The sequence below is a fragment of the Myotis brandtii genome, unplaced genomic scaffold, assembly GCF_000412655.1.
Source record: "Myotis brandtii unplaced genomic scaffold, ASM41265v1 scaffold478, whole genome shotgun sequence".
Taxonomy (NCBI): domain Eukaryota; kingdom Metazoa; phylum Chordata; class Mammalia; order Chiroptera; family Vespertilionidae; genus Myotis; species Myotis brandtii.
In genome coordinates, this window is record NW_005368264.1 from 510638 (window position 1) to 537598 (window position 26961).

Below are 26961 nucleotides of genomic sequence, written 5' to 3' on the forward strand. Positions count from 1 at the left end.
TTAGAGGTTTGCTTTTGAGCTAGTTTCCATTTTAGACATCAAGGATTTTGATTTTTTCCTAACATCCTATTGTAGATGCAGCTTCACCTTTGGACTACTAAGGCTTCTATTTTGTAAAATTGTTTAAAATATATTTTTTATTGATTTCAGAGAGGAAGGGAGAGGGAGAGAGAGATAGACACATCAATGAAAGAGAAACATTGATTGGCTGCCTCCTGCAAGCCCCCCACCTGCAATCCCGGCATGTGCCCTGACCGGGAATCGAACAGTGACCTCCTGGTTCAGAGGTCAATGCTCAACCACTTAGCCACACAGGCCAGGCTTCTGTTTTGTAAATTTGACTTCTATGTGATCACATTTCTCTCTGGATTGTTTTGCCTTGACTTGCCTTCCTGACAAAGGATTAACATTCAGTTCAAATCAATTGCCACCATGTTTCCAAAGTTTTCCATAACTCCACTTCATCTCAACCCTCTTCCCAAAACCATTGCCCTCTCTCCAGCCAAATTCATTGTCGCCCTTCTAATTAGCTCTTGGTACAAAGCTTTGGCAAAGACATTAATCTTCTACATTGCAGTCTATTTGCATACATGTTTACCCAGCTAATTCTTTCAGGTTATTTTCTTAAAGATTCTATAATATATTTTTTAGCACTCACTCCTGAGAGTAAATATATACATACACATATATAAATATAATATACTAGAGGCCAGTTGCAGGAAGATTCCTGCAAGAATAGGGCTTCCTGTGGCTGGAGTGAAGCAGAGAAGGGAGCGAAACCCGCTGAGGCAGGCTTCGCTCCCGCTCTGCCACGTGGCTAGTTTGTTTTCCCTCCTGCTCCGCCGTGTGCGCGGATGGTTTGTTTTCCCTCCTGCTCCACCGCACAGCTGGTTTCCCTCCCGCCTCCCGCCTCCGCTGCCGTGGCTCCGTTCCTGTCTCCGCCGCCTCTACTTTGCTCCCTTTTGTAGCGCTTCACTTCCACCTTGTTTTCAGTCTTCCCTCCCAGCTGGTATATGCAAATTAGCTGACATCTTGGTTGGGTTAATTTGCATATAGTCACTCTGATTGGCTGGTGGGTGTAGCGAAGGTATGGTCAATTAGCATCTTTGTCTTTTATTAGTGTAGATTATCTGTAATCATAACCCAAGTGTCACTGGACTCAAGGACCAGTGGGTCTGTGGGTTCATTGATTTTGTAGGTTTTACTTCTGTGGGATCCAGGACCATTTCCCAGACATTGCTTCTCCAATTGTATTAATGTTTCTCAGATTTTATTTCTCAGATAAAGGAATCTGGAGTTATCGATAAGCACTACCTGTTCTTTGTTTAGACTCGCAGGCGGATGATTGATGTTTATGCACAGTATGGTGGCCACCCTTGTGCCGGAAGTGCTTTTCAGACACAAGCGTGTAAACCTACACAAGGATGTCCAACGGAAGAGGGATGTGGACAGCGTTTCAGGTGTTTTTCAGGTACTGGTTTTCCATAGGCGGAGTGTAAACTCAAATGTTATTTGTTTAAATTGCTCGGTATATATTTGTTGAATTTTATTGAATTTATACTGACCTATAAATTAATTTTCCTCAAATATCAGTATCATTTTTATTGGCACGATAATCACACTCAGCTACTATTCTTTTAAATGTAAAGGGAGGCATATGGTAATAAAAGTGGGAAGATTCTTTGCCTCTTTGAAAAAACACACAAAATAGTTCTTGACATTGCACTGAGACTGGGAAAAAATGTTACTACCAAAATCATTATTATGTTTATAAGAAAAGCAACTCTAATAGCTAATTGAGGAGCAATACAAGTCACCCTTATGCATGGGTGATTGAAACAAAGTTTTTCCATTATTATTTGATTTATTGTCTATGTTGCATTTATAGAATCAGATTAATTCAACAACCTTCAGCAAGCATTTATTCTTCTTCATTATGTTCCAGATATAGTGATAAGGGTTGTGGATTTAGAAATAAAACACATAGCCTCTTCCCTCAAAAAAATTTTTAAAGTTTTATGGACAGAATAGTACATAAATAATCCCTGTGTTTGAAGTGTTCTTTAGAAATACTTGTCAAACTCCTATTTTACTTTCAAAGCCCAAATTACATGACACCTCCTTTGAGAAGCCTTTCCTGAACCTCTAACCAAGAGAACTAATTAACAAATCACTTCCGTGTTTCCTATGTACATCTGCAATCTGGACTATTGGTTGGCCTGGATGTCTCTTGGCAGACTGAACTCTTTGAAGACATGCAGGGTGGTCAAAAGTAGGTTTAGAGTTATGAGTACGCAAAGCAAGGAGTTTGTTCTTGCATTATTATTTATTTATTAATTATTGTATTTTCCATATGAACAACTGTAAACCGACTTTTGCCCGGACCTGTACCCCACGTGGTTTTTGCATCTGGAGTGCCTGGTACACTCTCAACCAATGTTTGCTGCATGGGCTTGAGGGGTGGCATAGCGGGTGTGTGCTATCCCGTCAGGACAGCGTGGAGGGACAAGTGGAAGGACGTGCATCGCAGCCTGTGGGGTAGAGATGGTTTCTGCAAGGAGACCATGTGTCATTTGATTATTGAAGACAAGCAGGTGGTAGGTAGAGGAAACCCTTCTAGGCTGAGAGAACTGTAAGTGCAAGGTCAGTGGAGACGAGGGAAAGCCTGGCCTTTATTCATGGAAGTGATCCAGGATGACTAGGGCATGGGAAGCTGGCCGAGTGGCTGCAGAGGATGCTGGGGAGGTTGGCGGGGGTTTGATCATTTGTACCCTCCAGTGCATCCTGGGAACCCTGCGGGTATGTCTACTGTGACAATCATGTTGTTGAATTGTAATGATCTATGTCTTTATATCTTTCCTGTGACATTGTAAAATGTACTAAAAACCTAACAAATACCATTTTTATTCATACTTGTATCCCCATATCCAGAAGAGTCTCTCAAACAGAGTAGGTGTTAATGTTGAGCTGTAACCTTGTGGCTCGGTTGCCATGCTCTCAAAGCTCACACATCTAGGTCACCAAGAAAAGCAGGACTTGGCATCTTGGTCAGTGATTCCAGAAAAGAAGCTGAAAGTTCAAGGGCAGGAGGTCAATCTGTCCTCCCAGTGGTTGGCATGGTCTGGTTTTGGAGGACTCAGACAAACTTGTTGATGCTCATGAGTGAAAGCCTGGAATCGGAATTCAGGCTTTATTTTCAGTTTTGTGTCTGGCCAAGGTCAGAGTCAATTCTGTGTGTTGCAGAATGAGGACCAAAATAATCACCAGTCCTTCCGGGACATGGATGTTAAATTCACACTGAAAGGCCAGTGCATCCTGGGGGTTGCGGGCGGACGATTTGATCCCACGTGGTGTTCCCTTTCTGCCCTCCTTTATTTTTGTGTGGGTGCTTTTCTCGTGGTCAGGCCAATGCATCAGCAAGTCACTGGTTTGCAACGGGGATTCTGACTGTGATGAAGATGGCGCCGATGAGGATGGATGTGAGGACACAGACAGCAGACGTTCCTGTGACCTCGATAAACCTCCTCCCAACATTGAACTTACTGGAAATGGGTAAGGGGCTGGGCAGCCACCTGTGCATATTGGTGGGTTATAATTCTTCATTTTTTTTGTTTTGTTATTATTTTTTGGTAAGTCTAATAGCAAATCACCTAATAGCCAAGCCTCTGGCTCAGAGCTCTTTGCTACATCCTGAAACAATTTTTTAATTCCTATCTGTATACCCATAAATACATATGCAGTAAAATATGGAGTGACCAATTATCCCAGGACTGTCCTGGTTTAAGCACTGAAAGTCTTGCATCCAAGGAAACCTCACAGACCTGGAAAAATCCACATAGTCGGTCACCCTGTTGGAGAGAGAGAGAGAGAGGGAGAAAGAGGGAGAGAGAGAGAGAGAGAGAGCAAGAGAGCAGTGCATCGGCATATGCAGGCTAAAAAGTAATTGCTCAGATGAGCTGGGGACTTTTATTTCCAAGTAAAGTTGAGAAAATCCTGTGTTTGTCTTTTCAAAAAGAATTCTGAAGAATTTTTAAGGGTCAGACCAAAGTTAAGATTTCAAGGCTTTAAAATAATCTATTATATTGCCGAAACCGGTTTGGCTCAGTGGATAGAGCATCGGCCTGCGGACTGAAAGGTCCTAGGTTCGATTCTGGTCAAGGGCATGTACCTTGGTTGCGGGCACATCCCCAGTGGGAGATGTGCAGGAGGCAGCTGATCGATGTTTCTAGCTCTCTATCTCTCTCCCTTCCTCTCTGTAAAAAATCAATAAAATATATTTTAAAAAATCTATTATAGAATGATAGATGTGATTTTTTTCTATGATATTTCAAAATGCATTCATAGAGAAGTGATAAAATTACCCTAAAGAGGACACCAGGCAACATGCTAAGAGGCAATCAGTTGAAATTCTTTGTAGAGTGCTCTCTGTCCTCGAAGGTAATCGTAATTGTATTGGTTTTATCTGTAGATTCAATTCAAAGCCAGCTGTTGCCATAGCTACACAAGGACGTATATTTCCCAAACATGTACTTAGGCTGAAAGAGGTTGGCTTTTCCCAGATATTAGTTTTAACTACCATACCAAGCATGGGAGGCTGGAGAACGTAGGGTATGCACTAGAATTCCGTTCTCTTTATCTGAGCTCTCTTTCGAAGACATACTTAACTGTAATGTATTTCTAGAGTTCTCTAATGATGCCGTTTCCAGCAAGTGCTATTTCTGATTTTTAACCATCTGTTCTTCCTGTTAAAAAAAACACCCACAACAGTTACAATGCACTCACCGGCCAGTTCCGGAGCAGAGTCATCAACACGAAGAGTTTCGGCGGCCAGTGCAGAAAGGTGTTCAGTGGGGATAAACCAGACTACTACAGGCTGAGCGCCAATGTCCTCTCCTACACATTTGAGGTATTGAATTGCATTGACTTTACTTATTTCCCACCTGTGAGTTGTTGCCAGAAATCATTATTTACATGATATATATTTTTGGTGGGTATTTGTGGAGAGCTTACTTGTGCCTACTATGTGGTCAATTTTTAAAAATATATATATTTCATTGATTTTTTACAGAGAGGAAGGGAGAGGGATAGAGAGTTAGAAATATTGATGAGAGAGAAACATCCATCAGCTGCCTCCTGCACACCTCCCGCTGGGGATGTGCCCGCAACCAAGGTACATGCCCTTGACTGGAAGTGAACACGGGACCGCTCGGTCCGCAGGCCAACACTCTATCCACTGAGCCAAACCGGTCAGGGCTGTGGTCAATTCTTATAAATGTTTTATATGGACTTAAAAAGAATACCCAACCTGGCTGGGGTGGCTCAGTGGTTGAGCGTCAACCTATGAACCAAGAGGTCACGATTTTATTCCCAGTCAGGGCATATGCCTGAGTTGCGGGCTCGATCCCCAGTATGGGCTGTGCAAGAGGCAGCTAATTGATGTTTCTCTCTTATTGATGTTTCTATCTCTCTACTTCCTCTCTCTCTAAAATCAATAAAAACAAATATATCTATAAAGAATACCCCTTATGTAACCCTAGAGCATGGGGCAAGGGTACTTTAACTTGTGTCATTTGAGCTGAAATCTCCTTTTGCCTCATTTTCATTTGGCCTCTGCTCTGTATGGGCCCAGGACCACCTGGTCTGTCCCAGCATGGGTGTTAAAGGTCAAGGCCCTGGTATGATCATTTCCTCAGAAACATGTTTTTATTTTCAAACTGTGAAAGATTTCATATGTACAAAAGAGTGTGAATAACATATATGTGCAGTTGGGTAAAAACTAATAGAGCAAGTACCCATATATGCCCATCACCCACCTAAATAAATAGATTACCAGTGACTTAAAGGTTCTCGCTTACCCCTCTCTGCTCAGTCCTCCTCTCCCCAACTCCCCAGGCCATCACTATCTCGCCTTGTGTATTAATCATTTCCTTGTTTTTCTGATTATGTGTATTTCCTATATCTTTGTCTCCAAATAAAAATTTATAGTTTCGTTTTGACTGTTTTGACTGTTTCGTTTTCGTTTTGACTGTTTTGTAGTTTTATATAAATGGTGCATATGGTATATGTTCTTCCATGGATTGTCTTTTTTACTCAAAATTATGGTTTTGAATTTCATTCATGCTGATGTAGGTGGCATTTTTATTGCTGTTCCCAACTGTTTCTTATGTAATTAAGGAAAGTTTAAGAAGATCATATTGCATTGAAAAAAGATGATTCTTGCAGTTAGTTATGTGTAGAGTAGATGGCTGAACTAAGGAGCTAAGAGGCTTACTCGCATAAACTGTACAGAATTGGAAAGTTAAATATACTACGGAATCACATAGAATGTTCCAAAACAAAATCCAAGTAATTTGATTGCATGATGTAACCTATTTGCATCTCTGTCCCTCTCTGTTAGACAAAAAAATATATCAAGAACCAAATGCTTTATAGTTCTTTTTTTAGTGTAATTTTGTTAATTTGCTCAATTCTGAGCTAAATGTTGACTGTAAAGGAAAATGGAAGATGTTTGTACACAGATGTATATTTTTTAAAAATATATTTTTATTGATTTCAGATAGGGAGGGAGAGGGAGAGACAGAAACATCAATGATGAGAGAGAATCATTGATCAGCTGCCTTCAGCACGCCCCCTACTGGGGATCCCACAGATGTATTTTGAGAAGCGCTTGGGATTGCCATTATTGATACCATGTTTCTGGCTTAACTCATTGAAAGCGGGAAACGTATTTATACTTTATACATTTTAGTTATACGTTTAAGTTGACTGGTAGTAGAGCGCAGGCGATAAAAACTACCCACAAACAATGTTAACAAAGAGTAATTACAGAATGAACTTGATTCCTTATATTCATGCAGGCCTGGTCTTAATGAGAAGCATAGTTGTTGTTTATTTTTTATGTGTTTTTATTGATTTTAGAGAGAGAAGAAGGGAGAGGGAGAGAGAGGGAAACATTGATCAGTTGCCTTCTGTATGCACCCTGCCCTGGGATAGAGTCTGCAACCTTGGTATGTGCCCTGACTGGGAATTGAACCAGTGACCTTTCAGCGCACAAGACAACATTCAACCAACTGAGCCACACTGTCCAAGGCAAGGCACAGTTGTTTTGTGTCAATAAAGAGCTTTGTCTTTAGAAGATTGTAGGAAGCAAGTATCCATATTAAAGGATCTATGATAAAAGGTTCTTGATTATGTCCAAGGTCTTAATTTGGTTATAGCAAAATTTTTCATTTTCTTTACAGGTGAAAATAAATAATGACTTTAATTATGAATTTTACAACAGTAGCTGGTCTTATGTAAAACAAACATCCACAGTGACTTCATCATCTACAAGGAAACGCTCCTTTTTCGGATTTTCATCATCATCTTCTTCTTTATTCAATAGTAATTCAAATTACCAGGAAAATCAGAAGAAAAAGGTTAGTATGTATTAAGTTAACTTTTCCATATTTTACTGGTTTAGTTATTTGTAACATTGACAAAAGGACCAGCTTTCATTTTTTAAATAGGGCAATAGTATCTTCCTCAAAGAGAAAATATATTTCTTTAAAAGGTATGATCTCCTCTTGTTAATTCTCTTTGGTATATTTATTTATAATTTCATTTTTTCATTAAAGTATTTGTACTTATTTAAAGATCTAAAAAAAAGCTTACCTTCAAATCTTCTAGTTAAAACTTTCCTAAATTTCTCATCCATGATTACTGATGATACTATTTTAAGTGTTATAATTTTAAAAATCCAATTGATATATATATACTCCCTAAATGCTAATGATAGAAAAGATTTAAAATACTTTATTACTTTTGAGATACCAAAATTTTCACATAGGGAAGTTAAAAGACTTAAGATACTTTGTTGTTTTGAAATGTTAAAACTTTCATCTCAGGCAATCTAAACAGTTGACATAAATTGTACTACTTGATACACACTTATTGCTGAAAAAAATTTCAGGCTGATCATCATTTATAATCTGCATATTTTATCTCATTCTTAAAGTAAGTAACTTGATTAATAAATCACACAAGAGAGGTATAAAAGTATATTTTATTGGTTTTATGACTAAGAAACTGTGGAAATATGAGCTATAGAAACATTGGCCATATCCATATTGTTCACACAAGTGAGGATTTGGTATAAGATAGATCGTTCTTGAACATCGTCAAAAGATGCTTAAGAAGTAGTTAAAAGACCTCATTATGAAATGGCTTAACTTATAAATGCTTCAGTATGGGAGATCATTATATGGCCACCCAACGATGTGGACCCTAAGGACACATTATTTCATATACTTATTTGTGAAATTATCTAGCATTTAAGTTGGTTCTCTTTTTGTAGTTGACAAACTACATTAACAACTTGGTCAGGGGTTTTAAAAGAAGTTACCATGACATCCCTCAGATATTGTTCCTACTTGGGATTCCAAAAATTCCTTGGATTGCTTCAAATGAGTGGGCCCAGAACAGACCTTGTCATGCAGCAGAATTAAAATTTATATAGACTGGGTTGAAGGTGGCAGCTGAGGAAGAGGCAGTTGAGGGAGACATTGGACAGGAACTATCACCATTACCTTTTCATCTTCCACCTAAAACTCCTTTTACTGTTTCCTCTTCCCATAGAGTTATCAATTGCTGGTTCTTCAGAACACTGTGGAAGTGGCTCAGTTCATCAATAACAATCCGGAATTTTTACAACTCGCTGAGCCGTTCTGGAGGGAACTCTCCTACCTCCCCTCTCTGTACGACTACAGCGCCTACCGACAATTAATCGAAAAGTATGGGACACATTTTCTGCAGTCTGGATCCTTAGGAGGAGAGTACAAAGTTCTCTTTTACGTGGACACAGAAAAAATGAAACAAAGTGGTAAGAGTATTTTTTAAAAATTTTATGTACAAGCATTGCAGGGATTGAAATGGGGAATAGCATGGAGTTAAACTTTAAAGCTCTAAAATAAGACAAATAGAAATTAAATTACAAAGGCATCCCAAATGGCAAGAATCCATTACATTTTACTCAAAATCTTATAGGCTTTAAGAAAAGCCTGCCTACTCTTTTAGTGCCCTGAAATGTGAGTTAATCCATTATCATCATTGGTTATCTAGATAGGGTGTTGACTGGGTTTTTAGAACACCTTTCAACCTTTCCCATTTCTCAGATTAAATATTATTCCTCAGGGGAAGCTAATGAGGAATTGACCATTATTGCAGAAATCAATGCGTTTTGTTTTATATTTTTTTAAATGTGGAATTTTTTGGTTGGTTTTTTAAAATATATTTCTATTGATTTTAGAGAGGAAGGGAGAGGGAGAGAGAGATAGAAACATCAATGATGAGAGAGAATCATTGATCGGCTGCCTCCTGCATGCCCCACACTGGGAAGCCAGCCTGCAACCAGGCATGTGCCCTGACCGGGAATTGAACCGTGACCTCCTGTTTCATAGGTCAATGCTCAACCACTGAGCCACGCTGGCTGGGCCAAGTTACATGTTTTAGCAATGACTCTCACTGTTACCCAGTGAGACAGCTACTGTAATTCTTGTCCCACAGACTGAGAAATGGAGACCAATGGAAGAGTACATATATAGGTCATAAGAATGTCCAACTGGCTCTAGAGCCAGCTCAGTTTTTTCCTTCTGCTACGTGTCTGATAGGAATGCCTTGTTTTTGCTAGAATCAGAGCATGCCACTGAGTTCGCATTTTGTAGATCCTCACCAGCTGCCCCAATGTGGGAAGGGAGAGAGTGGTGTCTTAGTATCCACTCTTCCTCTCAGAGACCTTTTGGCCTTGGTTTACTAATGTTTCCAGGAAAACCTGTCCCTTCACAACTTTGCCCTTAAGCTGATGCCCACACCTGCTTCTTCATTCCAAGTCATCTCCTCAGGATGCTTCTTATCAGTCAAGATGCCCTTACAACCTTGGAGGACAGTAAGACTCCTTTTCTTAAAAAAACATGTTTCAATATTTCATTAAAGCAGCATTTTAAAAAAGTTAGGCAGCACTGTTTGTTTACTATTCTATAACAAGAAATAATTAATAAATAGCTGCTACTAAATATGATGGTAAAATTAGAACAATAGGTTTAAAATTTGATACTGCAGGATTCAGGTCAGGTGTCTACTTGAAATACCCGTCATTAGGAAATCAGGTGGAAATGTCCCCGATTGGCTCATTATATTTTTACTAGAGAGAATGCAAGGTAGTTTCCAAGACTTACAGTGGTTGCTTCCATGGTAAGTTTCAGAGTGAGTGAGGATAAGACTTCTTCATGAGTTCAGAGGAGGTCTTGTAGTTTCTCTTGTGGGTGAACTGCCATATTTTTCTGTTTCCATTGCCTGGTTTTTTCCTTTGGGCTTGATTTTTACCAATTAACATTTAAGTAATATTTTAACTTTCCTAATTTCACAGGTTGGAAATAAATTGCACAAGCACAGGTTTTTGTAGCAGCGACAGAGACAATATTTCCTTGGAAAATTAATCTAGAAAGTGACTTGATCTAAAATCAGGTTTACTGCCTTTATTTCTTTTTAGCACTTAAAAGAAATGGAGACGCCGAAACCGGTTTGGCTCAGTGGATAGAGCGTCGGCCTGCGGACTGAAAGGTCCCAGGTTCGATTCCGGTCAAGGGCATGTACCTGGGTTGCGGGCACATCCCCAGTAGGAGATGTGCAGGAGGCAGCTGATCGATGTTTCTCTCTCATCGATGTTTCTAACTCTCTATCCCTCTCCCTTCCTCTCTGTAAAAAAATCAATAAAATATATTTAAAAAAAAAAAGAAATGGAGAGAATTTTTTTTAAAGTTTTTCAAGTTGGTAAAAGTATTCTTTTGAGTAAACTCTCCTGGGATATGATACAGGGTGGGGGCAAAAGTAGGTTTACAGTTGTGAGTACATAAAACACAGAGTTTATTCTTATATTATTATTTATTAGTTATTGTATTATTTTGCATGTAAACAACTGTAACCTTACTTTTGCCCCACCCTGTGAATTTTTTTTAAAGCTTTTCAAGTTGGTAAAAGTATTCTTTTGAGTAAACTCTCCTGGGATATGATCCAGGGTGGGGGCAAAAATAGGTTTACAGTTGTGAGTACATAAAACACAGAGTTTATTCTTATATTATTATTTATTAGTTATTGTATTATTTTGCATGTAAACAACTGTAACCTTACTTTTGCCCCACCCTGTATATGCCCCCAATTGTTCTTTAAGAAATATTGAGGTCATTATGATTAATAAAATTATATAAGAAAAATATCTTTCCACACTTTATTATAGATCCTCATTTTAAAAAAATAAAGGCATTGGATAATGAGTGGTAATTTTCACATACTAAGGTTCTGAGTCAGGGGAAGGACATGTTAGAAACTAGCGATGTTAAAGATGGAGAGACAGAGGCTATAGAACTAGGGTTTTAAGAATTAATTGCTGAAGAACCAGAACCCAGCTTTTGGGGTCTCCGGTAGATGGCTGGAGGCCATCACAGTCTACTTTAGTCTATTTGCTTTATGCCTGAAAAGCTGACTTTGGAGGGTGAAACATATCACTCCTTGGGGTATTTAACTACTGCTCTGTCTGCTGTTTCATGTAGAAATCACCAGCACCTCATTCTCTCTCTGGTCAAAATGAACAGGAGCCAATATTGGCTCAACCATTTGAAAGTAAGTGTAGTATCTGTTCCTTTGTTTAATATCAAACATAAGTCAAATATCCCCTTTTTGACCCTTCACTCTTGTAGAGCACTTGGAAATGTCCGTATCATGTCACTCTTGATTAGACGGGCTCAGTAGTCGGAAACATCCTCTGGTCCTCACTCTCATCAGACCTGGCTACGTCTCAAAGGTCTTCAACAAATACAGAAACTCAGCACCTTTTAATTTTTCCCAACAGGTGTTTCATCAATAAGTATGAAGGAATGTTCATCCAAAAGTGCCAACTTTGTGTTTGTTCAACATTCTTCAAGCAAATGCAAGGAGCTGGAAAATGCTTTAAAATGGGCTTCAGGTAAATGAGAAGGCGGCAGTATGCACTACAAGGTTCACCTCCAACCCTCTCTCTTTGGTTAATTCTTGGTTGCCAAAGTCCTTTGACATTTTAGCAAGTGTCCCATAAGGGACATTGGTCATAACGGATGAACCTACATTGACACACTATTATCACTCAAAGTCCACAGTTCACCGGAGGGTTCATTCCTGCTGTAGTACCTTCTATGGCTTTGAACAAATGTATAATGACATGTATCCACCACTAGAGTGTCCTAGATAATAACGTCACTGCCCTAAAACCCCTCTGTGCTCCACCTATCCCTCCCTCCCACTGCCCACCCCTGGCAACCACTGACTTTTTTTTTTTTTTTACTGTTTCCATGGTTTTGCCATTTCCAGAATGTCATACAGTTGGATGGGTTGTGTCTTCATACTTGATGGATGTTTCACGCTTAGGTTCTCATTTTCATTTGTGGATCCTGACTTCCTTCATTTGATTTCTCCTTGTGCAGGAACTCAGAGCAACGTGTTGCGAGGGGACCCATTTGTCAGAGGGGGCCGTCCAGGCTTGGTGTCTGGCCTTAGTTTCCTGGAGCTGGACAATCCTGCTGGGAACCAGAAGCGGTATTCCTCCTGGGCGGGCTCCGTGCCCGATCTTCCCGCGGTCATAAAGCAGAAGGTGCGTGATGCCCCGCTTACATGCAGCAGAAAGCGGTCCTGTTGCTTTGCACTGGGAAAGTGAGATTAAATCAAGCTGGTTAAACAGGGAAGGCTGTGGTTAGCAGTTTCTGAAGTTCAGTTTATGTTCTGTATGAGAAAAGGAATGCATGCGTAATCATAAAAAACAGAAGGTTTGTTATCTTGTTGTCCATATTTCAGTTGTAACAGTAAAATGTCTTGTCAATCCCAAGAGAAATTAATGAAAAAATTTGTATTTTAAACTTTTGCCCCAAATTGGATTGTTTTCTTGTCCCCTCATTCAGAGGAGCTATAGATTCTCGTAAGAGGAAGGCATTCAGGCTCATTATATTTGTCAGATCACCTTCTCCCTGTGGCCATGGCCTGTAAGCGCCCGGAGGCGTGTAAATTAAGACCGAAACTGGTTGGGCTGGTGGAGGTTTAGGATGTTTTATTGATACAGTCAGTTCTTTTATAATGCAACCAATGTGCTCCTAAAAATCAGGGAGCTAGGCAAAATTGCACAATAAAAAGACTATAGGGTTTATGGGGGAAAATGGGGTTAGGGATACAACACTAAAAATTTAATCTGTGACACTCATTTAAAAAAAAAATAGACACCAAAAATAAAAAACAAAACAAAACAAAACAAAAGCCAGTAGCACAGTTTTATACACGTTCAATTGTTAAGAAATGCATTTGCTGTAATGAATGTGGCACATTAACTAGGAAAATGTGGCTGGTGACGGAGCAGTTACAGCTTGTGAATTGTTGTAAAGTGGAAGGAGAACAATCAGAAGTGACAGCCAGCTGTGACACGGGATGTGGAGGGGTGTAGTGTACCACGTGGGCAGTGAACTGGATGGATGTTTGAGGCGTGTGTTTGTGCGTTTTATGTATTCCTGTGTGGTTTGGTTCAGTCATGTCCAGTTTTCCGTGCTCACCTCGTGTTTCTTGTGGACAAAACGGTACGTAAGCAAAAAGCAAAACGTGTGTGGTATGCTTATATTATTCCTCACTATGACCATCTCAACAGAACAAATTCATATTTTCAAAACAAATGCTATAGCAGAATTGATTCTATGAGCTGTTCCCTGCCATGGGAGTCAAGCAATGTGCAAGTGAAATTGACCTTCAGAGATTAAGAAACCTGGACACATGTTATACACTCAAAAACTACAATCGCTTCTCAGGTTGCCCCCCAACACCATAGTGTACCCACTTGCCTCCTAATAAGCGTGATGGGGGAGGGGGAAGTTTCCCCAGGAACTCTCATCTTTTTTTTTATTAAATATATTTTTATTGATTTTTTACAGAGAGGAAGGGAGAGAGATAGAGAGTCAGAAACATCGATGAGAGAGAAACATCGACCAGCTGCCTCCTGCACACCTCCCACTGGGGATGTGCCCGCAACCAAGGTACATGCCCTTGATTGGAATCGAACCTGGGACCCTTCAGTCTGCAGGCCGACGCTCTATCCACTGAGCCAAACCGGTCTTGGCAGAACTCTCATCTTGACGTGTCACTCATTAAGAGTCAACGTGGCCTATTTTCATTGTCAGTGTCCCATACAAATCGTCAAAAATCCTGAAAAGTTGATTAGGAAAGAACAGAGATTCTTTTTCATTCGCAACTCTGCACTTTTCCAATAGGACAGTAGCTGTCACAGTTAGCTGTGCTAATTTATTAGCCGCACAGGACAGGAACAGAGAGAGTAGAGGCATGTTCCAGCTATACGGCCGTATGATGCCATCCAGTTCCAAAGAGCTTGGGCAGAGATGGAGGAAATGTGACCGATTCTCTGTGTCAATCTTAGTCGTGCACTGCATGTAGATTGTATTGACTCTCCAAAGCCAGTGATATGCATCTCTTCCCAGTTCTGTGCTCTGTGACGTCATGGGGGTAGCCTGGAATCAGCCATGGTGACGGTAGTTACCCTGATTCCACAAATCAGAGCCTTCTTATTCCTGAGCGAGCAGATTGTTAAGACTTGGCCAGCACCCCTGTGGTCTCGAAGCATTGGACATATCCAACACAGAGCAACGATGCAAACGTGTTTTAAATTTCTTCAGGGAGAAAGAGTGATGGTCTCCTCTCTGCGGCAGGACATTTAACTTGAATTGCACGTGCTCTTCCTGTAACATAAGTGCACCCCCTTTTCCTCTGTCCTCTGCGGGGGTGAAAATGTGTTATCTTCAAAACAACCTTTCAATAACTAGAAAATAGATGTCCCGTTGGTTTTTAGAATTTTATACCTGCACACAAGATACAAAAAATATTCCTTCTCTAGCTGGTCTAATATTTCCTAGATTTCTCTTGCAAGGAAAGTGAATTATTTTCTCTTTTTATTTGAACAAGCAATGATTGGAATTAACATAAGTGTTTCCATGGGGTTTGAGCTTAACTGTCAAAAAAAAAAATACTGTCGCCTAAAACCCTGGCTTCTGCCTGGGATGTCTTTCCCTGTGCAGCTGACACCTTTGTATGAGCTGGTGAAGGAGGTCCCCTGTGCCGCGGTGAAGAGACTCTACCTGAGACGGGCTCTGGAGGAATACCTGGATGAGACCGACCCCTGCCACTGCCGGCCCTGCCAGAACGGGGGCCTCGCCGCGGTGGAGGGCACCACGTGCCAGTGCCACTGCAAGCCGTACACGTTTGGGGCGTCCTGCGAGTATGGCGTCCTTGTGGGGGACGAAGCAGGTCAGTGCGCGGACTCTTCTCTAGTTATGCTGGACCCATCGAAAAGGGGAACCTCTTCCCTCCAGGCCCTGAGATTGCACTTCTTGGTGCATGGAGAGGAGGAAATCTCACTGGGCATTTAAAAATATATATATTTTTATTGATTTCAGAGAGGAAGGGAGAGGGAGAGAGAGCTAGAAACATCAAAGATGAGAGAGAATCATCTATCTGACGACTCCTGCAAGCCCCACACTGGAGACTGAGTCCATAACCCAGGATGTGCCCTGACTGGGAATCAAGCTATGACCTCCTGGTTCATAGGTCGATGCTCAACCACTGAGCCACACCAGTAGGGCTCACCGGGCATTTTAATTCAGTGTCTCCCACGCTCCATGTCCGGATGGTGGACCCTGGGGTCAAGGCCCTTGTCTGTCTCTGTTTTTCTGTCTGAGTTCACAGACCCACGTGCCTGCCACCATTCCCCATCCGCCATTAGACTAGCTGAGTGCCCCAAACACCTCCCATCCTTCCGTTGTCGTCTCAGAAAGTTTCCGTCATAACCCAGGTCTGTGGGGCGTGGGCTTGCACTGCCTAGCCTCTCTGCTGGCCAACTCCTTGAAATATCTCTGCTTCTGTTTGTATTATGTTCCGCCCATCAGTTATGCATGGGTGCTTGTTGAGCACCTGCTGTGTGCCTGGCAGTGTGCTTGGTGCTTTAAGCACTTGGAACAGGGCTCTGTGAAGTTAGTTTATGAGTAGGCCACGCATGAGACAACTATGTACATTTGTCTTCATATTTACTTATATGTGTCTCTCTCTCTAGAACAGCGGCCGCCAACCTTTCGGACCTCACGGACCACCGGTTGGCGACCGCTGCTCTAGAAAGAATGTTTCTGAAGATCAGGACTTGATTTTTTTCTTTATTTCCAGAGCCTGACACAGAGCTTGATTTTATAGAAGTCACTTATTAAGTGTTTGATACATGAATACATACGTGGCTAAACGATGGTTGCTTATAGACAAGCACCAGGAAGGCATCCTTGCCTTCAAATGCCTCCCCTGCCAGCCTTCCTGGTAAATTGAAATTCCACCCCTGACTCTCCCCTTTGTGGCTTGGATTTCCAGTCATTTGATAAAAATGAGAGCTTCCCCTGCTGGTGAGGAATGGAGTAGCAATCATAATATATCAAGCTATTCTTACCCCTTATTAATATACTCAGGGGACTACTTTATTAACTCAGTTTTTAATGATGGAAGGAAGCATAAGGAAGATCATGGGAAACTGTTATACAAATTAGTTTAGTTTTGGTGTGTGGTACCGAGGAGTGGGGCATGGGATAGGGGGCAAAGAGGGATATAGGTTGCACAGTAGAAATAGCTAAGGACCAGTATACATACCCACTTATTATCGGAAAATAATGCTTTGGGGGATGGTGTCTGAGAGCAGTTTCTAACTAGTAAAGCAAAGTTCTTAGAAGATGGTGCCAGCTCTCCCCTGGCTCCCCCACGGAATATGATGGGGGAAATACTAAAAGACTGTGAGTCGTGCATCAGCCCGGAGGTGGAAGGTGCCAGGGTTGGTTGAGGAAGTGCCTAGTGTAGAATTGGGGAAGGATGCTAAGAGGAAGGAAAAGCAGTTCATCTGCTTACACACTTCCCGGCTTTGCACAGTGCCAGCCCTGGGCTTGGCAACCTGGGGTACCAGTACATTATGTCCTTCTCATGCCCATCACTGCTTTAACAAGAGCAACTTATTCGCTTTATTGAGAGACGGAACTCAGTTGTAAGACACAGTTACAGTCTGGATGTGGCTCGTGGCAGCCAGTATAGCATCGGGCATGGCATTTAACCACTTTGTGTCAGATTCCATACCTTTCAAACAAAAATGGTGACTGACCTCCTGCCCACCTGGCCTCATTCTTGTGAGAAGTAAATAAATGATGGAATGTACGTGGTGCTTTGAAACAGTTGTAAAATGATAAACACACTTAAGATATTATTGCAAGAAGTTTGTTAATGCATCCATGATATGGACAGCCCTGGTCAGTGTGCAGAGACCGCTGGCATTGTAGAGGACCTCAGTGAATGCCCAACGTAATGAATCCCCTGACGTCCCCTCCCCCAAGGACCACGGAGCAGGGAGCTGCGCAGTGAGCTCCGCAAACTTCTCTGCAAGTTCTTCCTGACCTTCCTCTTCTCTTACAGGAAAGGTGGACGGAGGTTGGAACTGCTGGTCCTCTTGGAGCCCCTGTGTTGAAGGAAGGAGAACAAGGCGCCGTGAATGCAATAACCCACCTCCCAGTGGGGGCGGGGAGTCCTGTATTGGAGAACCGTCGGAGAGCAGGCAGTGCGGAGAGGAAGATGAGGAGCTGAAGAATCTTCGGTGAGGGGGACCAGACCTCCTGGCCATCACATAGGACACAGTGTCCCTGCAGTTCGCGTGAACTACGCGATGGCTGCTACTAGATGATTTGGACGTGAAACAGTCATTTATTTTATTTATTTAATTTTTTTATCAATGACTACTTTGCCCTTTAGCACAGGGGTCAGTTGAAAGATGGAGGCCTGGCCTGGCCACCTTGCACTCATGTTTCAAGTTTTCCTGACTCATCGTTATAAAAGGCTGGGGAGCTGGGAGGCAGTGTGGTCCCATAGATACGAGCGGAGGTGTTGACATCAAGTAGATTGGCCACCTCCGTGCTGTGTGACCTGGGCAAGGTCCTTGCCACACCTCTAAAGTTAAGATCTTCATAGTAGATAAAGTGATAATAGGATAGCAGTGAGATTAAGCCTGGCACGGAGTAAGTACTCAATAATAGTTGTATGATTTTTCAGACATACCACTTCTCATTTATTTTTTTTATTTAGGATGAACCATAAGGCCAGATGCTTAAGATGGCTAATATCTTTTTTTAAAAAGTCACACAATTTTTATTGAGGGAATAGCACGTTGTGATTCCTTCCACTGTCTTAGTCCCCCCTGAGTTGGAGTCAGAATCTTCAAGTTAGCCCCTTTGCTCAATGCACAGCTGTCTTCTCCGTCAGCCCAGGATTCCTTTAGTTGGGATTCTCTGATCTCCACTTGAACAGGGACATATTTTAAAAATCCCCCACCCGTAATCTTCAGGATCCAGTTTCTTTAAGCAGTTTAAGTTCCTAGAAGTTAAATTGTGGGAAATATATCACCGTTTTGGCAAAGAATCTAAAATCTCAATAGTTTCTGATATTGACACGTCTTACCTCCAGTTTTTACTCATGAGCCTGGCAAAAAATATGGTAGTTCTCAGGGTCACCACCACAATAAAAGAGCATGACCCGTGTCTCCATGTTGGCACCAGAGAAGGTGAACATCTCAACTGTCATTTCACACTCACTTCCTGTTGCCAGGACCTTGCAAATACTCTCTCACAGATGTCTAGTTGATGAATCGTACCCCTGGGTCAGTGGTTTTTTATGCCACCCCCCACTGTGTTCACTGTCCTTACTAACCTCTTCCAATCGGGGATTGGCAACACGTTCTAGTCAGATAATGTGAAGGTCATGGGAAAGAAGAAAGTGTGACCCTTGGGTGTCTGGAGGTGTGATGCCTTGTTCCCAGGTCTTCGCTGCCTCCTCATCTGACGTGAGCAATGCCTCCTGATGGAGGAAGGTGGGAAGCATGTGGGATTTTGGTGAGCAGACAGCACTGGCCTCAGGGTGGGTGCCTCTGGGAAGAGGAGGTCTCTCAGGAGGCCGCTGCCCGCTGGATCGCTTCCCCTGCCTTTAGACACAAAGCTTGATGGGAAGGGGCACCCTAAGGAAGGCACTGGAGGGATTTTCACTCTTCTTGGTGCTCAGAGGAGGAAAAATGTCCTCCTCTTCAGTATGCAGAGGAAAATGATGAAAACATCACATTTCTGAGTCTCCTCAGAAGGTTGCGAGAGCCTGAGGATCTGAGTCCAGAAGGAGGCTGCACTCAGGCCATGTCTAATGCTTTCCCTCAGATTCCGTGTCCCTGGAGTGCAGGCCATAGTGGCGATACGTGAGCCTCAGAGGCACTATTGAAAACTCTGCTTCCTGGTGGCTGTCATTGCTGTCACTACTATGAGCTCCCTCTAGAGTTTGCCTTGTGAGAAGTAGAGAGAGCATGATTTTAAGAGCCTGACTAATTAGACATGAATCCAGCCTTGATATCTTTTACTCTATGACCTTGGACAACTTATTCCAACTCTCCAAGCCTTTGTTTACTTCACACGTCTCATAGATTACAGTGAACTGAGGCAACACACATCCGTAGAGTGACTGCCAAGAGCCTAGACACATGGCACATGCTCAGTCAGAAGTGTTGTTATTTTGTCTTACTTCTCTTGCAGGATCACTAACTCTAATTACCTTATTTTTATTTTTTAAAAATATATTTTTATTGATTTCAGAGAGTAAGAGAGAGGGAGAGAGAGAGAGAGATAGAAACAGCAGTTATGAGAGAGAATCATAGATCAGCTGCCTCCTACACGCCCCACACTGGGGATCAATTCTGCAATATATATATATATATATATGATCCTCTTATTTATTTATCATTCATTCTTTCATTTAATCCTCATCAAAGGATATTTTTTCCATTGGTTTTTATTTTCATTTTATTTAAAAAATATATATTTTTATTGATTTCAGAGAGGAAGGGAGAGGGATAGAGAGTTAGAAACACCCATGATGAGAGAGAATCATGGATTGGCGCTTCCTGCATGCTCACTACTGAGGATCAAGCCCACAACCCAGGCATGTGCCCTTGACCAGAATCAAACCCGGGACCCTTCAGTCTGCAGGCTGATGCTCTATCCACTGAACCAAACCGGCTAGGGCTGGGTATTTTATTTTTAATACAGAATTAATTCTGTGTTAAAAGAATTTCAGAACCAGCCAGCAGGAGAAACAGTAGGTCTGAGACAGGTGACTTCTGAAAGTTTCATAAGTAGGTGTGTTGCCCAAAGAATGACTTTCCTTTCTGCTGTTATTTTCCCCTACTACTGACCACTTAACTATCTTTTGCAAGCCTGAGTTTATGTTTGAGTTTTCTATCACAGGTTGTGATCAGATATTTGATCCTGACAATGACAAAAATATCACATTAACCTACTTACATGAGCACAATCTTTTCAGATGCAAGTAAAAAATTTGCTGTGGTGCAAAATATTGATTATACTGTGGAAATTCATCACATTAATTATATTTTGTTTTCTTTCTCTTCCAGATTGCTTGAACCCCATTGTTTTCCTTTGCCTTCAGGTCCAACGGAATTCTGTCCACCACCCCCTGCTTTGGACAACGGATTTGTTCAAGTTGGTTATGAGATTATATATATATATATATTTTTTTTTTCTTTACACATACTCTTTGCGTCAAGTTCTGCATCTCCACTGTTGTCATAATCCATGTCCTTCTTCCACAAGAAAACAGAGCTGTAAACATTTTATGTGTGCATCTTAGTTTTAGTGATGTTTTAGACTTTTGTTCTTTGCCCGAAGGCATTTAGAATTCTGCAGAAGTCAGTACATCTTCTGTGGCAAGGTAAATCAATATTTGCCACCCAATGGATTAGAAATGCAGTCATGTCAGAGGGCGGCTAAACATTTCCATTCCCACTAAAATAGGACTCTATAAGCAAGTTCTTCAACATGAGGACTTCCCCTGTTCTTGCACTGAAAGAAGTCTTTGAAAAAAAAGTCTCATAAATATGGAGTCTAGGATGAAATATTAGGTTTATTCCAGGAGCCAATCAGACAATCAGTGAGTGTTGGTGAGATATGGGTCATTGTTCTTTAAGCAATTTTCTTGTTCAGGAAGGAACACGAGTCAGCTGCTACTTGTCATTCTCGGGAATCTTCCTGGCTTGGGGGCTCTGTGAATTTGTGCCCTTCTCACTCCTTGTCATGATGAGGCTTGGGCCTCAGACTCAGTGAAGCCTCCTCTTGGCTCACACAGGAGATGTTCATCAGCGTTCTCTGTGGCCAGTCTTGCGTTCTCCACAAACGATTTTGCCTCGCAGGGTCCAGGCCCTAGAACATACATACACTGAGATTTTGCTCAAATTTTCCCAAATGTAGGCAATATTGGGAGGTGGAAGAGCAGTGTGTGTGTGTGTGTGTGTGTGTGTGTGTGTGTGTTTATGGAGAGAGAGAGGGACCTAGTATGACTGACACTCATTTTGTCCCACTGCAGTCACCATAGTCCATGAAGTTCCTGAAGGTAGCACATGCTCAGAGAATGAGGCCAAGCAGACTATTTTCCTTTAGCAAATGCTGAGGCTGCTGTCCCAAACTCCAATACATGGGCTGCCCTGTAAGGACCTGGTGGTTGCGAACACTGCCCCGTGGATGGGCTACGTCACAGCCACCCAGAACCATAATGATAGAGATGGCTGCTTGCCCCTGTCTTCCAATTTTTTCGCATTCTGTAGGTTTAGGGTAGATCCCCAGAGTCTATATTTTTCTAAATTGCTACTAACAGTTCTGAAATAGAGCCAGGTTTACACAGTGTTGAGCTTGACTTTGTTATATGGGATTCCCGTTTGTAGGGAAAAGCAGATCCAGTGTCCGTCCCCATTTTCTTCAAACCTCCACACCAATCTGGGCCTCTGTTTCCTACCAACATCCATGATGGAGCCAGACTGGGCCAGGCCTGGCAATGAGAAGAAGGAGGCACCAAGGAATCTTGTTTTTTTTTTTTAAAATATATTTTATTGATTTTTTTACAGAGAGGAAGGGAGAGAGATAGAGAGTTAGAAACATCGGTGAGAGAGAAACATCGATCAGCTGCCTCCTGCACATCTCCTACTGGGGATGTGCCCGCAACCAAGGTACATGCCCTTGACCGGAATCGAACCTGGGACCTTTCAGTCCACAGGCCGATGCTCTATCCACTGAGCCAAACCGGTTTCGGCGGAATCTTGTTCTTATGCCTACAGCATAGTTGGCCCAGCTCCAAGCCCTCTCCCAGGCTGGTTTCTTTACCGTACCTTGGGGTGGAAGAGATCAGCAGGATAAGAAAAGGAACCCAGCGAGACCCCAAACAAGCATGACTGCCCACCTGAAGCTCAGACTTCGAATCCTCCTGTGCTTCACCAACAAAGCTCACCTCCTGGCATTCTAGGCTAACGACATGCCCTTGTGTCTGCCCCAGCCCAGCAGCACTTTCCTGACAGGGTGGGGTGGGAGAAGGCCAACATTATGCTTCCCCCTGTTGATTTTTGAAAGAAACTTAAACTTTCATGAACACGCTAAAGGGATTTCAACCTGTCAGTTCACACCAGCATTTGTCAGGCAGTATTGCCCATGAAAAGCCCTTAACACCTTTCTACGAAGGGTTGACTGACAAGGATGTTTCCCAAATCTGATAGGAAACTGACTTTACCTGAAAGTTTAAGGGAAAGAACTTACTTGGGCAGTGTGTACTAAAGTACTTTTAGTCAAATTTTTACTACAGAGAACAATCAATAAATCATAGTACAGTGGCATTACTGGCTTTATTTCCATTGATGGTGGGATCAGTGTTGTTGGCTAGAACTATAAACAAGAAAATGCTTTTACAGACAATTTTTAAATCAGCTATTTGAATGAAGGTTGTCTAATGATTAAAAGAAGGCATGGTTTATAGACCAAATATATCTAAAGAAACATTGTGTTATTGCAAACTGGGCATATTCTTTCTCTCTGTTGTATTTCTGTCTAGAATGAAGATACCACGTTTCCTGTTGGGAAAAACATAGTCTATACCTGCAGGGAAGGATACTCTCTGGTTGGAGACCCTGTTGCCAGATGTGGAGATGACTTACAGTGGGTCACTGGGGAAAGGCATTGTCAGAGTGAGTGGCCTTGGCCATTGTATAAAATTTAAGAGGAGATAATAATGTGCAAGAGAATGAATCAAGATAATCGCTTACCATGTGTGCCATGTCTTGACCTCCCTTTTCTGAAAGGCTCCTATGACCCTGCCTAAGTTTCAGGAGTGCCTTGAAAAAGCCCTCAGCATTCTCTAGCTGATGGAGCTCCTGGTAGGTATGGCACATTTTGTGATTTTAAATTTTCTGGGACATTGGAATTGTCCAGGAAGCTCAGATCTGGCTAAGACCATCAGGACATCCTGTGAAGTTCAATGACTAGGAGTGTACCACAATCAATCTACTTCTTTAGATGCTTTGGATCCTATTCTGTTCAGATATAGGCATCTTGTCACCTTAACATTACTCTGGCCTCCATCTCAGTTGTGCTGCCATATTAGTTTGTTCTCACGGACATAGTGTAGGGTTATACTTTTTCTATATCAATTGGTCTGTGCAAAGCAAGGAACACTTTAGTGAGCACATGCACATTTTTTCTCTTGGGTATATAGTGCAATTTCTACTTTAAATTTAAAATATGCTACCATCTTCCATGTAATCATACAGTTTACTTCCCTACCAGAATCTGAGAAGTTAAGGTTGCTCTGTATCGTCATCCACACTTGATAGCATTTATCCTTAAATTCTTTTTAGCTATACTGGTATATAGAGATATCTTATTTTTTAACTTGTATTTTTAAATATTTTTTTTGAGGCATAGTGATGTGTTAAGCCTGTTTTCACATGTTTATTGGCCATTTGTATATCCTCTTTGGTGAAGGGGCTATCTAATCTTTTGTCCATTTTTTAAGATTTGTCTGTCTTTGTCTTATTGGTTTGTAGGACCTCTCATTTCTGTCTGTCTCTGAAGTCCTTGAGCAGAAATTACTGAAAATAAATATAAATATTCCCTAGCTAGGAGTAATAAAGCCCCAAATTGGTTCTATGAAAAGATTAATCCAATACTTATGCTTGAAGAGATTCTTTCCCTTTATTGTGAGTTTACTGGTGAAAAACCATTCTAGTCTTTGTTCATCTTAAAATGCCTTCATTTTATCTTCATTTTTGAAGGGTATTTTTATTGGGTAAGGAATTATAAGTTAGCACTTATTTTCTTTAAACCCTTTCAAGATTTCATTACATTGCCTCTAACTTCACTGTTTTCTAGTGATATGTCAGTTCTTAGACTTACTGTTTCTCCTTTGAAATCATACTTTTTCTTTCTGCTTTTAAGATTCTTTTTTGTCTTTGTTTTTCAGAAGCAACTCTGCTCCCATGTGCTTTGGTGTGATTTTCTTTCTCTCATGCTGGATGATACTCAAAGCAGTTCTTGAACCTGTGCTATAATGTTCTCTGACAATTTTAGAAAATTCTTGACCATGTGTCCTAAAATATTGCCTCTGTCCCAGTCTTGCTCATCTCTCCTGTTGAGACACAAATGATACATTTTTAGACTATATATATTACGTATGTTATTTTCTTTGTTTTACATCATTTTCCCTCTTCCTGTTTCATTCTAAATATTTTCTATTGACCTATCTTAAAGTTTGTTAATTCTCTGTACAGTTATATATTATGTGCTTTTAAGAGGCCTATTGAGTTCTTAGTTTTATTTTCCAATTCTAGATATTCCATTTATCTACTTTTTTATACTTTCTAATTCTCTGTTGAAATCACCCATATTGTCATTTATTTCCCCCCTTGACATGTTAATCATAGTTATTTCAAGGTCCACGTTCGTTAATCCCCTTATCTGGATCTGCTGTGGGTTTGCTTCTATAGTCTTTTAAAATTTTGGTCAAATCTTATTTACTTATTTATAAGAAAAAGTTTATTTAGAAATTTACAGAGGTAGGAAAAGTGAGCCAGCTGGGCATGGAATCAGGAGATAAGTTATACAGGAAAAAAGAAGGGCCCTTGAAGCTCAGGAGAGAGCAAGGCAAAGGGAAAGGGGAAAAGTGGGTGGGCTCCCAGGAGGGAGAGTGAGCTGGGTATTCTTATCTTTTTAAATGTTAGATTAGTTTTGATTGAATGCCAGACTTTCTGTGTGAAAATCAGAGAAATGACTTGAGGCTCCTGGCGATGTTATCTTCCTGGAGAGGAGATTCAGTTCTGTGCCTGGCAAGCAGTGAGGCGTGGCCATTAATGAATGGATCCCAGTGGAAATTTTGACATGGAATTTCTACTTAGGTCCCTTCTCAGCAGGACTGGACTCTAGTTTCTGCTCTCCTAGCCCCAAAACTCCAGTTGTTGAATCACTGCCTTCATGCCTGTCTCCCAGCCTCTGAGCTGCAGCTTTCTCCTCTGTTTAGCAGCCTTTCAGCATTTTTCCCCACCAAGTTTACAAATACCTCAAGGAGTAAGGCATCACCAAATGCTGTAACCATTCAGTCTTTCTTTCTCTCTGGAATCTTAGGCCTTCAAAACCTGACTCATAACTTGTATCCGCAGCAGCACACAACATTGTTGGCAAAATAGAGGCACTCAATAGATGCTGTTTTGAATGAGTGAATAAATGGATTTTCTGATGAAAATGGTGCAGAAATAGAGCAGTAGTTTTAGACTATTGTCCAAGGTCCATTAGAGAGATTGCCAAATTTTTTTTAAAAATTGTGAAATCTGACTTGCTTTCCATAAAAATGTATGCTTCTCAGTTTTCTCTTTGCTGCTTTTTCAAGTAGGAAGTTTGAACTAATAAACATAACCAAGCAAGAAAGAATAGAGATTGGAAACCAAATAACATTTAACACTTTTATGGTTGCAAGGTTAAAGGCAGTTTTTAAAAAATTTCAGCTAGTAAAATATGCAACTGGATACATGCTAATGACACACAAATAAACACAGTTCCTGCGGAAGTTCTACCAGACTGGAGAGATTCGTGGCGGCTGTGAAAAGTCTGGTTTGGACAGCAGGCTGGACTTCGGGTCTCTGTTTATAAGGCTCATGTATTTTAAGTTGTCACATTGCTTTGTGGGTGGGAACTGTTTTGGTCTTCAGTCTTTCATTGGTCAATTACATGTGGGTCCCGGTGGGACATGTCTTTGTGGGCACCCTAAGAGTGAGCTCACCTCTTCTTTCTTGTCTTCCAAGGTGAAAAAGCAGAGCAAGTATAACAGTAGCATTCAAGGAGGTCATGTTTTTACAAAGATGGTTTAGGAAATCAATGGCCCTTGTATTCTGCTCTTCTTCTTTTTTCATCTTTAGGAATTGTCTGTGTTCTACCAACACTGATGGATGGCATACAGAGTCATCCCCAGAAACCTTCCTACGCAATTGGCGAGAAGGTGACCTTTTCCTGTTCGCATGGCATGTCATTAGAAGGTCCTTCGACATTTATCTGTGGATCCAGCCTTAAGTGGAGTCCTGAGATAAAGGATGTCCAATGTGTCCATAGAGGTGAGCAGTCCCAGGTTGGTTCAAGGACACCTGCACCCAAGCGTGTGACAGTCTTTGTGGCGGTCCTTTAAGGCCTTGAGTCACCATAATTGCCTTCGCTCTGCCTGCCATGAGAAGGCAGTCAGTTCATAGAACAAATAGCAGATTTTTTTTTACATGGCACAGATAGATTCATGGAATGCAAAGAAAGGCAAGGATACCCCTGGTGATTCTTAAATTTGAACTGAAATCCTTTATATCAAAGTTTAGCTTTGTATCACTTACAGTGCCAAGGAAAAATATGTTTAAAAGCTTATTTTTGGTTTCCTTCTGATTTTTAAATGTACTTTAATGTAGTCCAAAGTTGAGATAATAAGTTATATAACATTTTGTATGTT

The 26961-nt window shown here is 41.3% G+C and overlaps 1 protein-coding gene across 1 annotated transcript in view; it reads left to right on the forward strand.

Moving 5' to 3' along the window:
• Positions 1-26961, forward strand: part of C7 (complement component 7) — a 47776-nt gene that overhangs the window by 10870 nt on the left and 9945 nt on the right. Inside the window, exons 4-15 of the mRNA XM_005875989.2 lie at positions 1330-1471; positions 3405-3552; positions 4768-4906; positions 7242-7418; positions 8617-8860; positions 11882-11995; positions 12489-12655; positions 15126-15354; positions 17539-17716; positions 20564-20651; positions 23041-23173; positions 26393-26584. Coding sequence (XP_005876051.1) covers positions 1330-1471; positions 3405-3552; positions 4768-4906; positions 7242-7418; positions 8617-8860; positions 11882-11995; positions 12489-12655; positions 15126-15354; positions 17539-17716; positions 20564-20651; positions 23041-23173; positions 26393-26584 — 1951 coding nt within the window. The remainder of the gene's footprint in view (positions 1-1329; positions 1472-3404; positions 3553-4767; positions 4907-7241; positions 7419-8616; positions 8861-11881; positions 11996-12488; positions 12656-15125; positions 15355-17538; positions 17717-20563; positions 20652-23040; positions 23174-26392; positions 26585-26961) is intronic.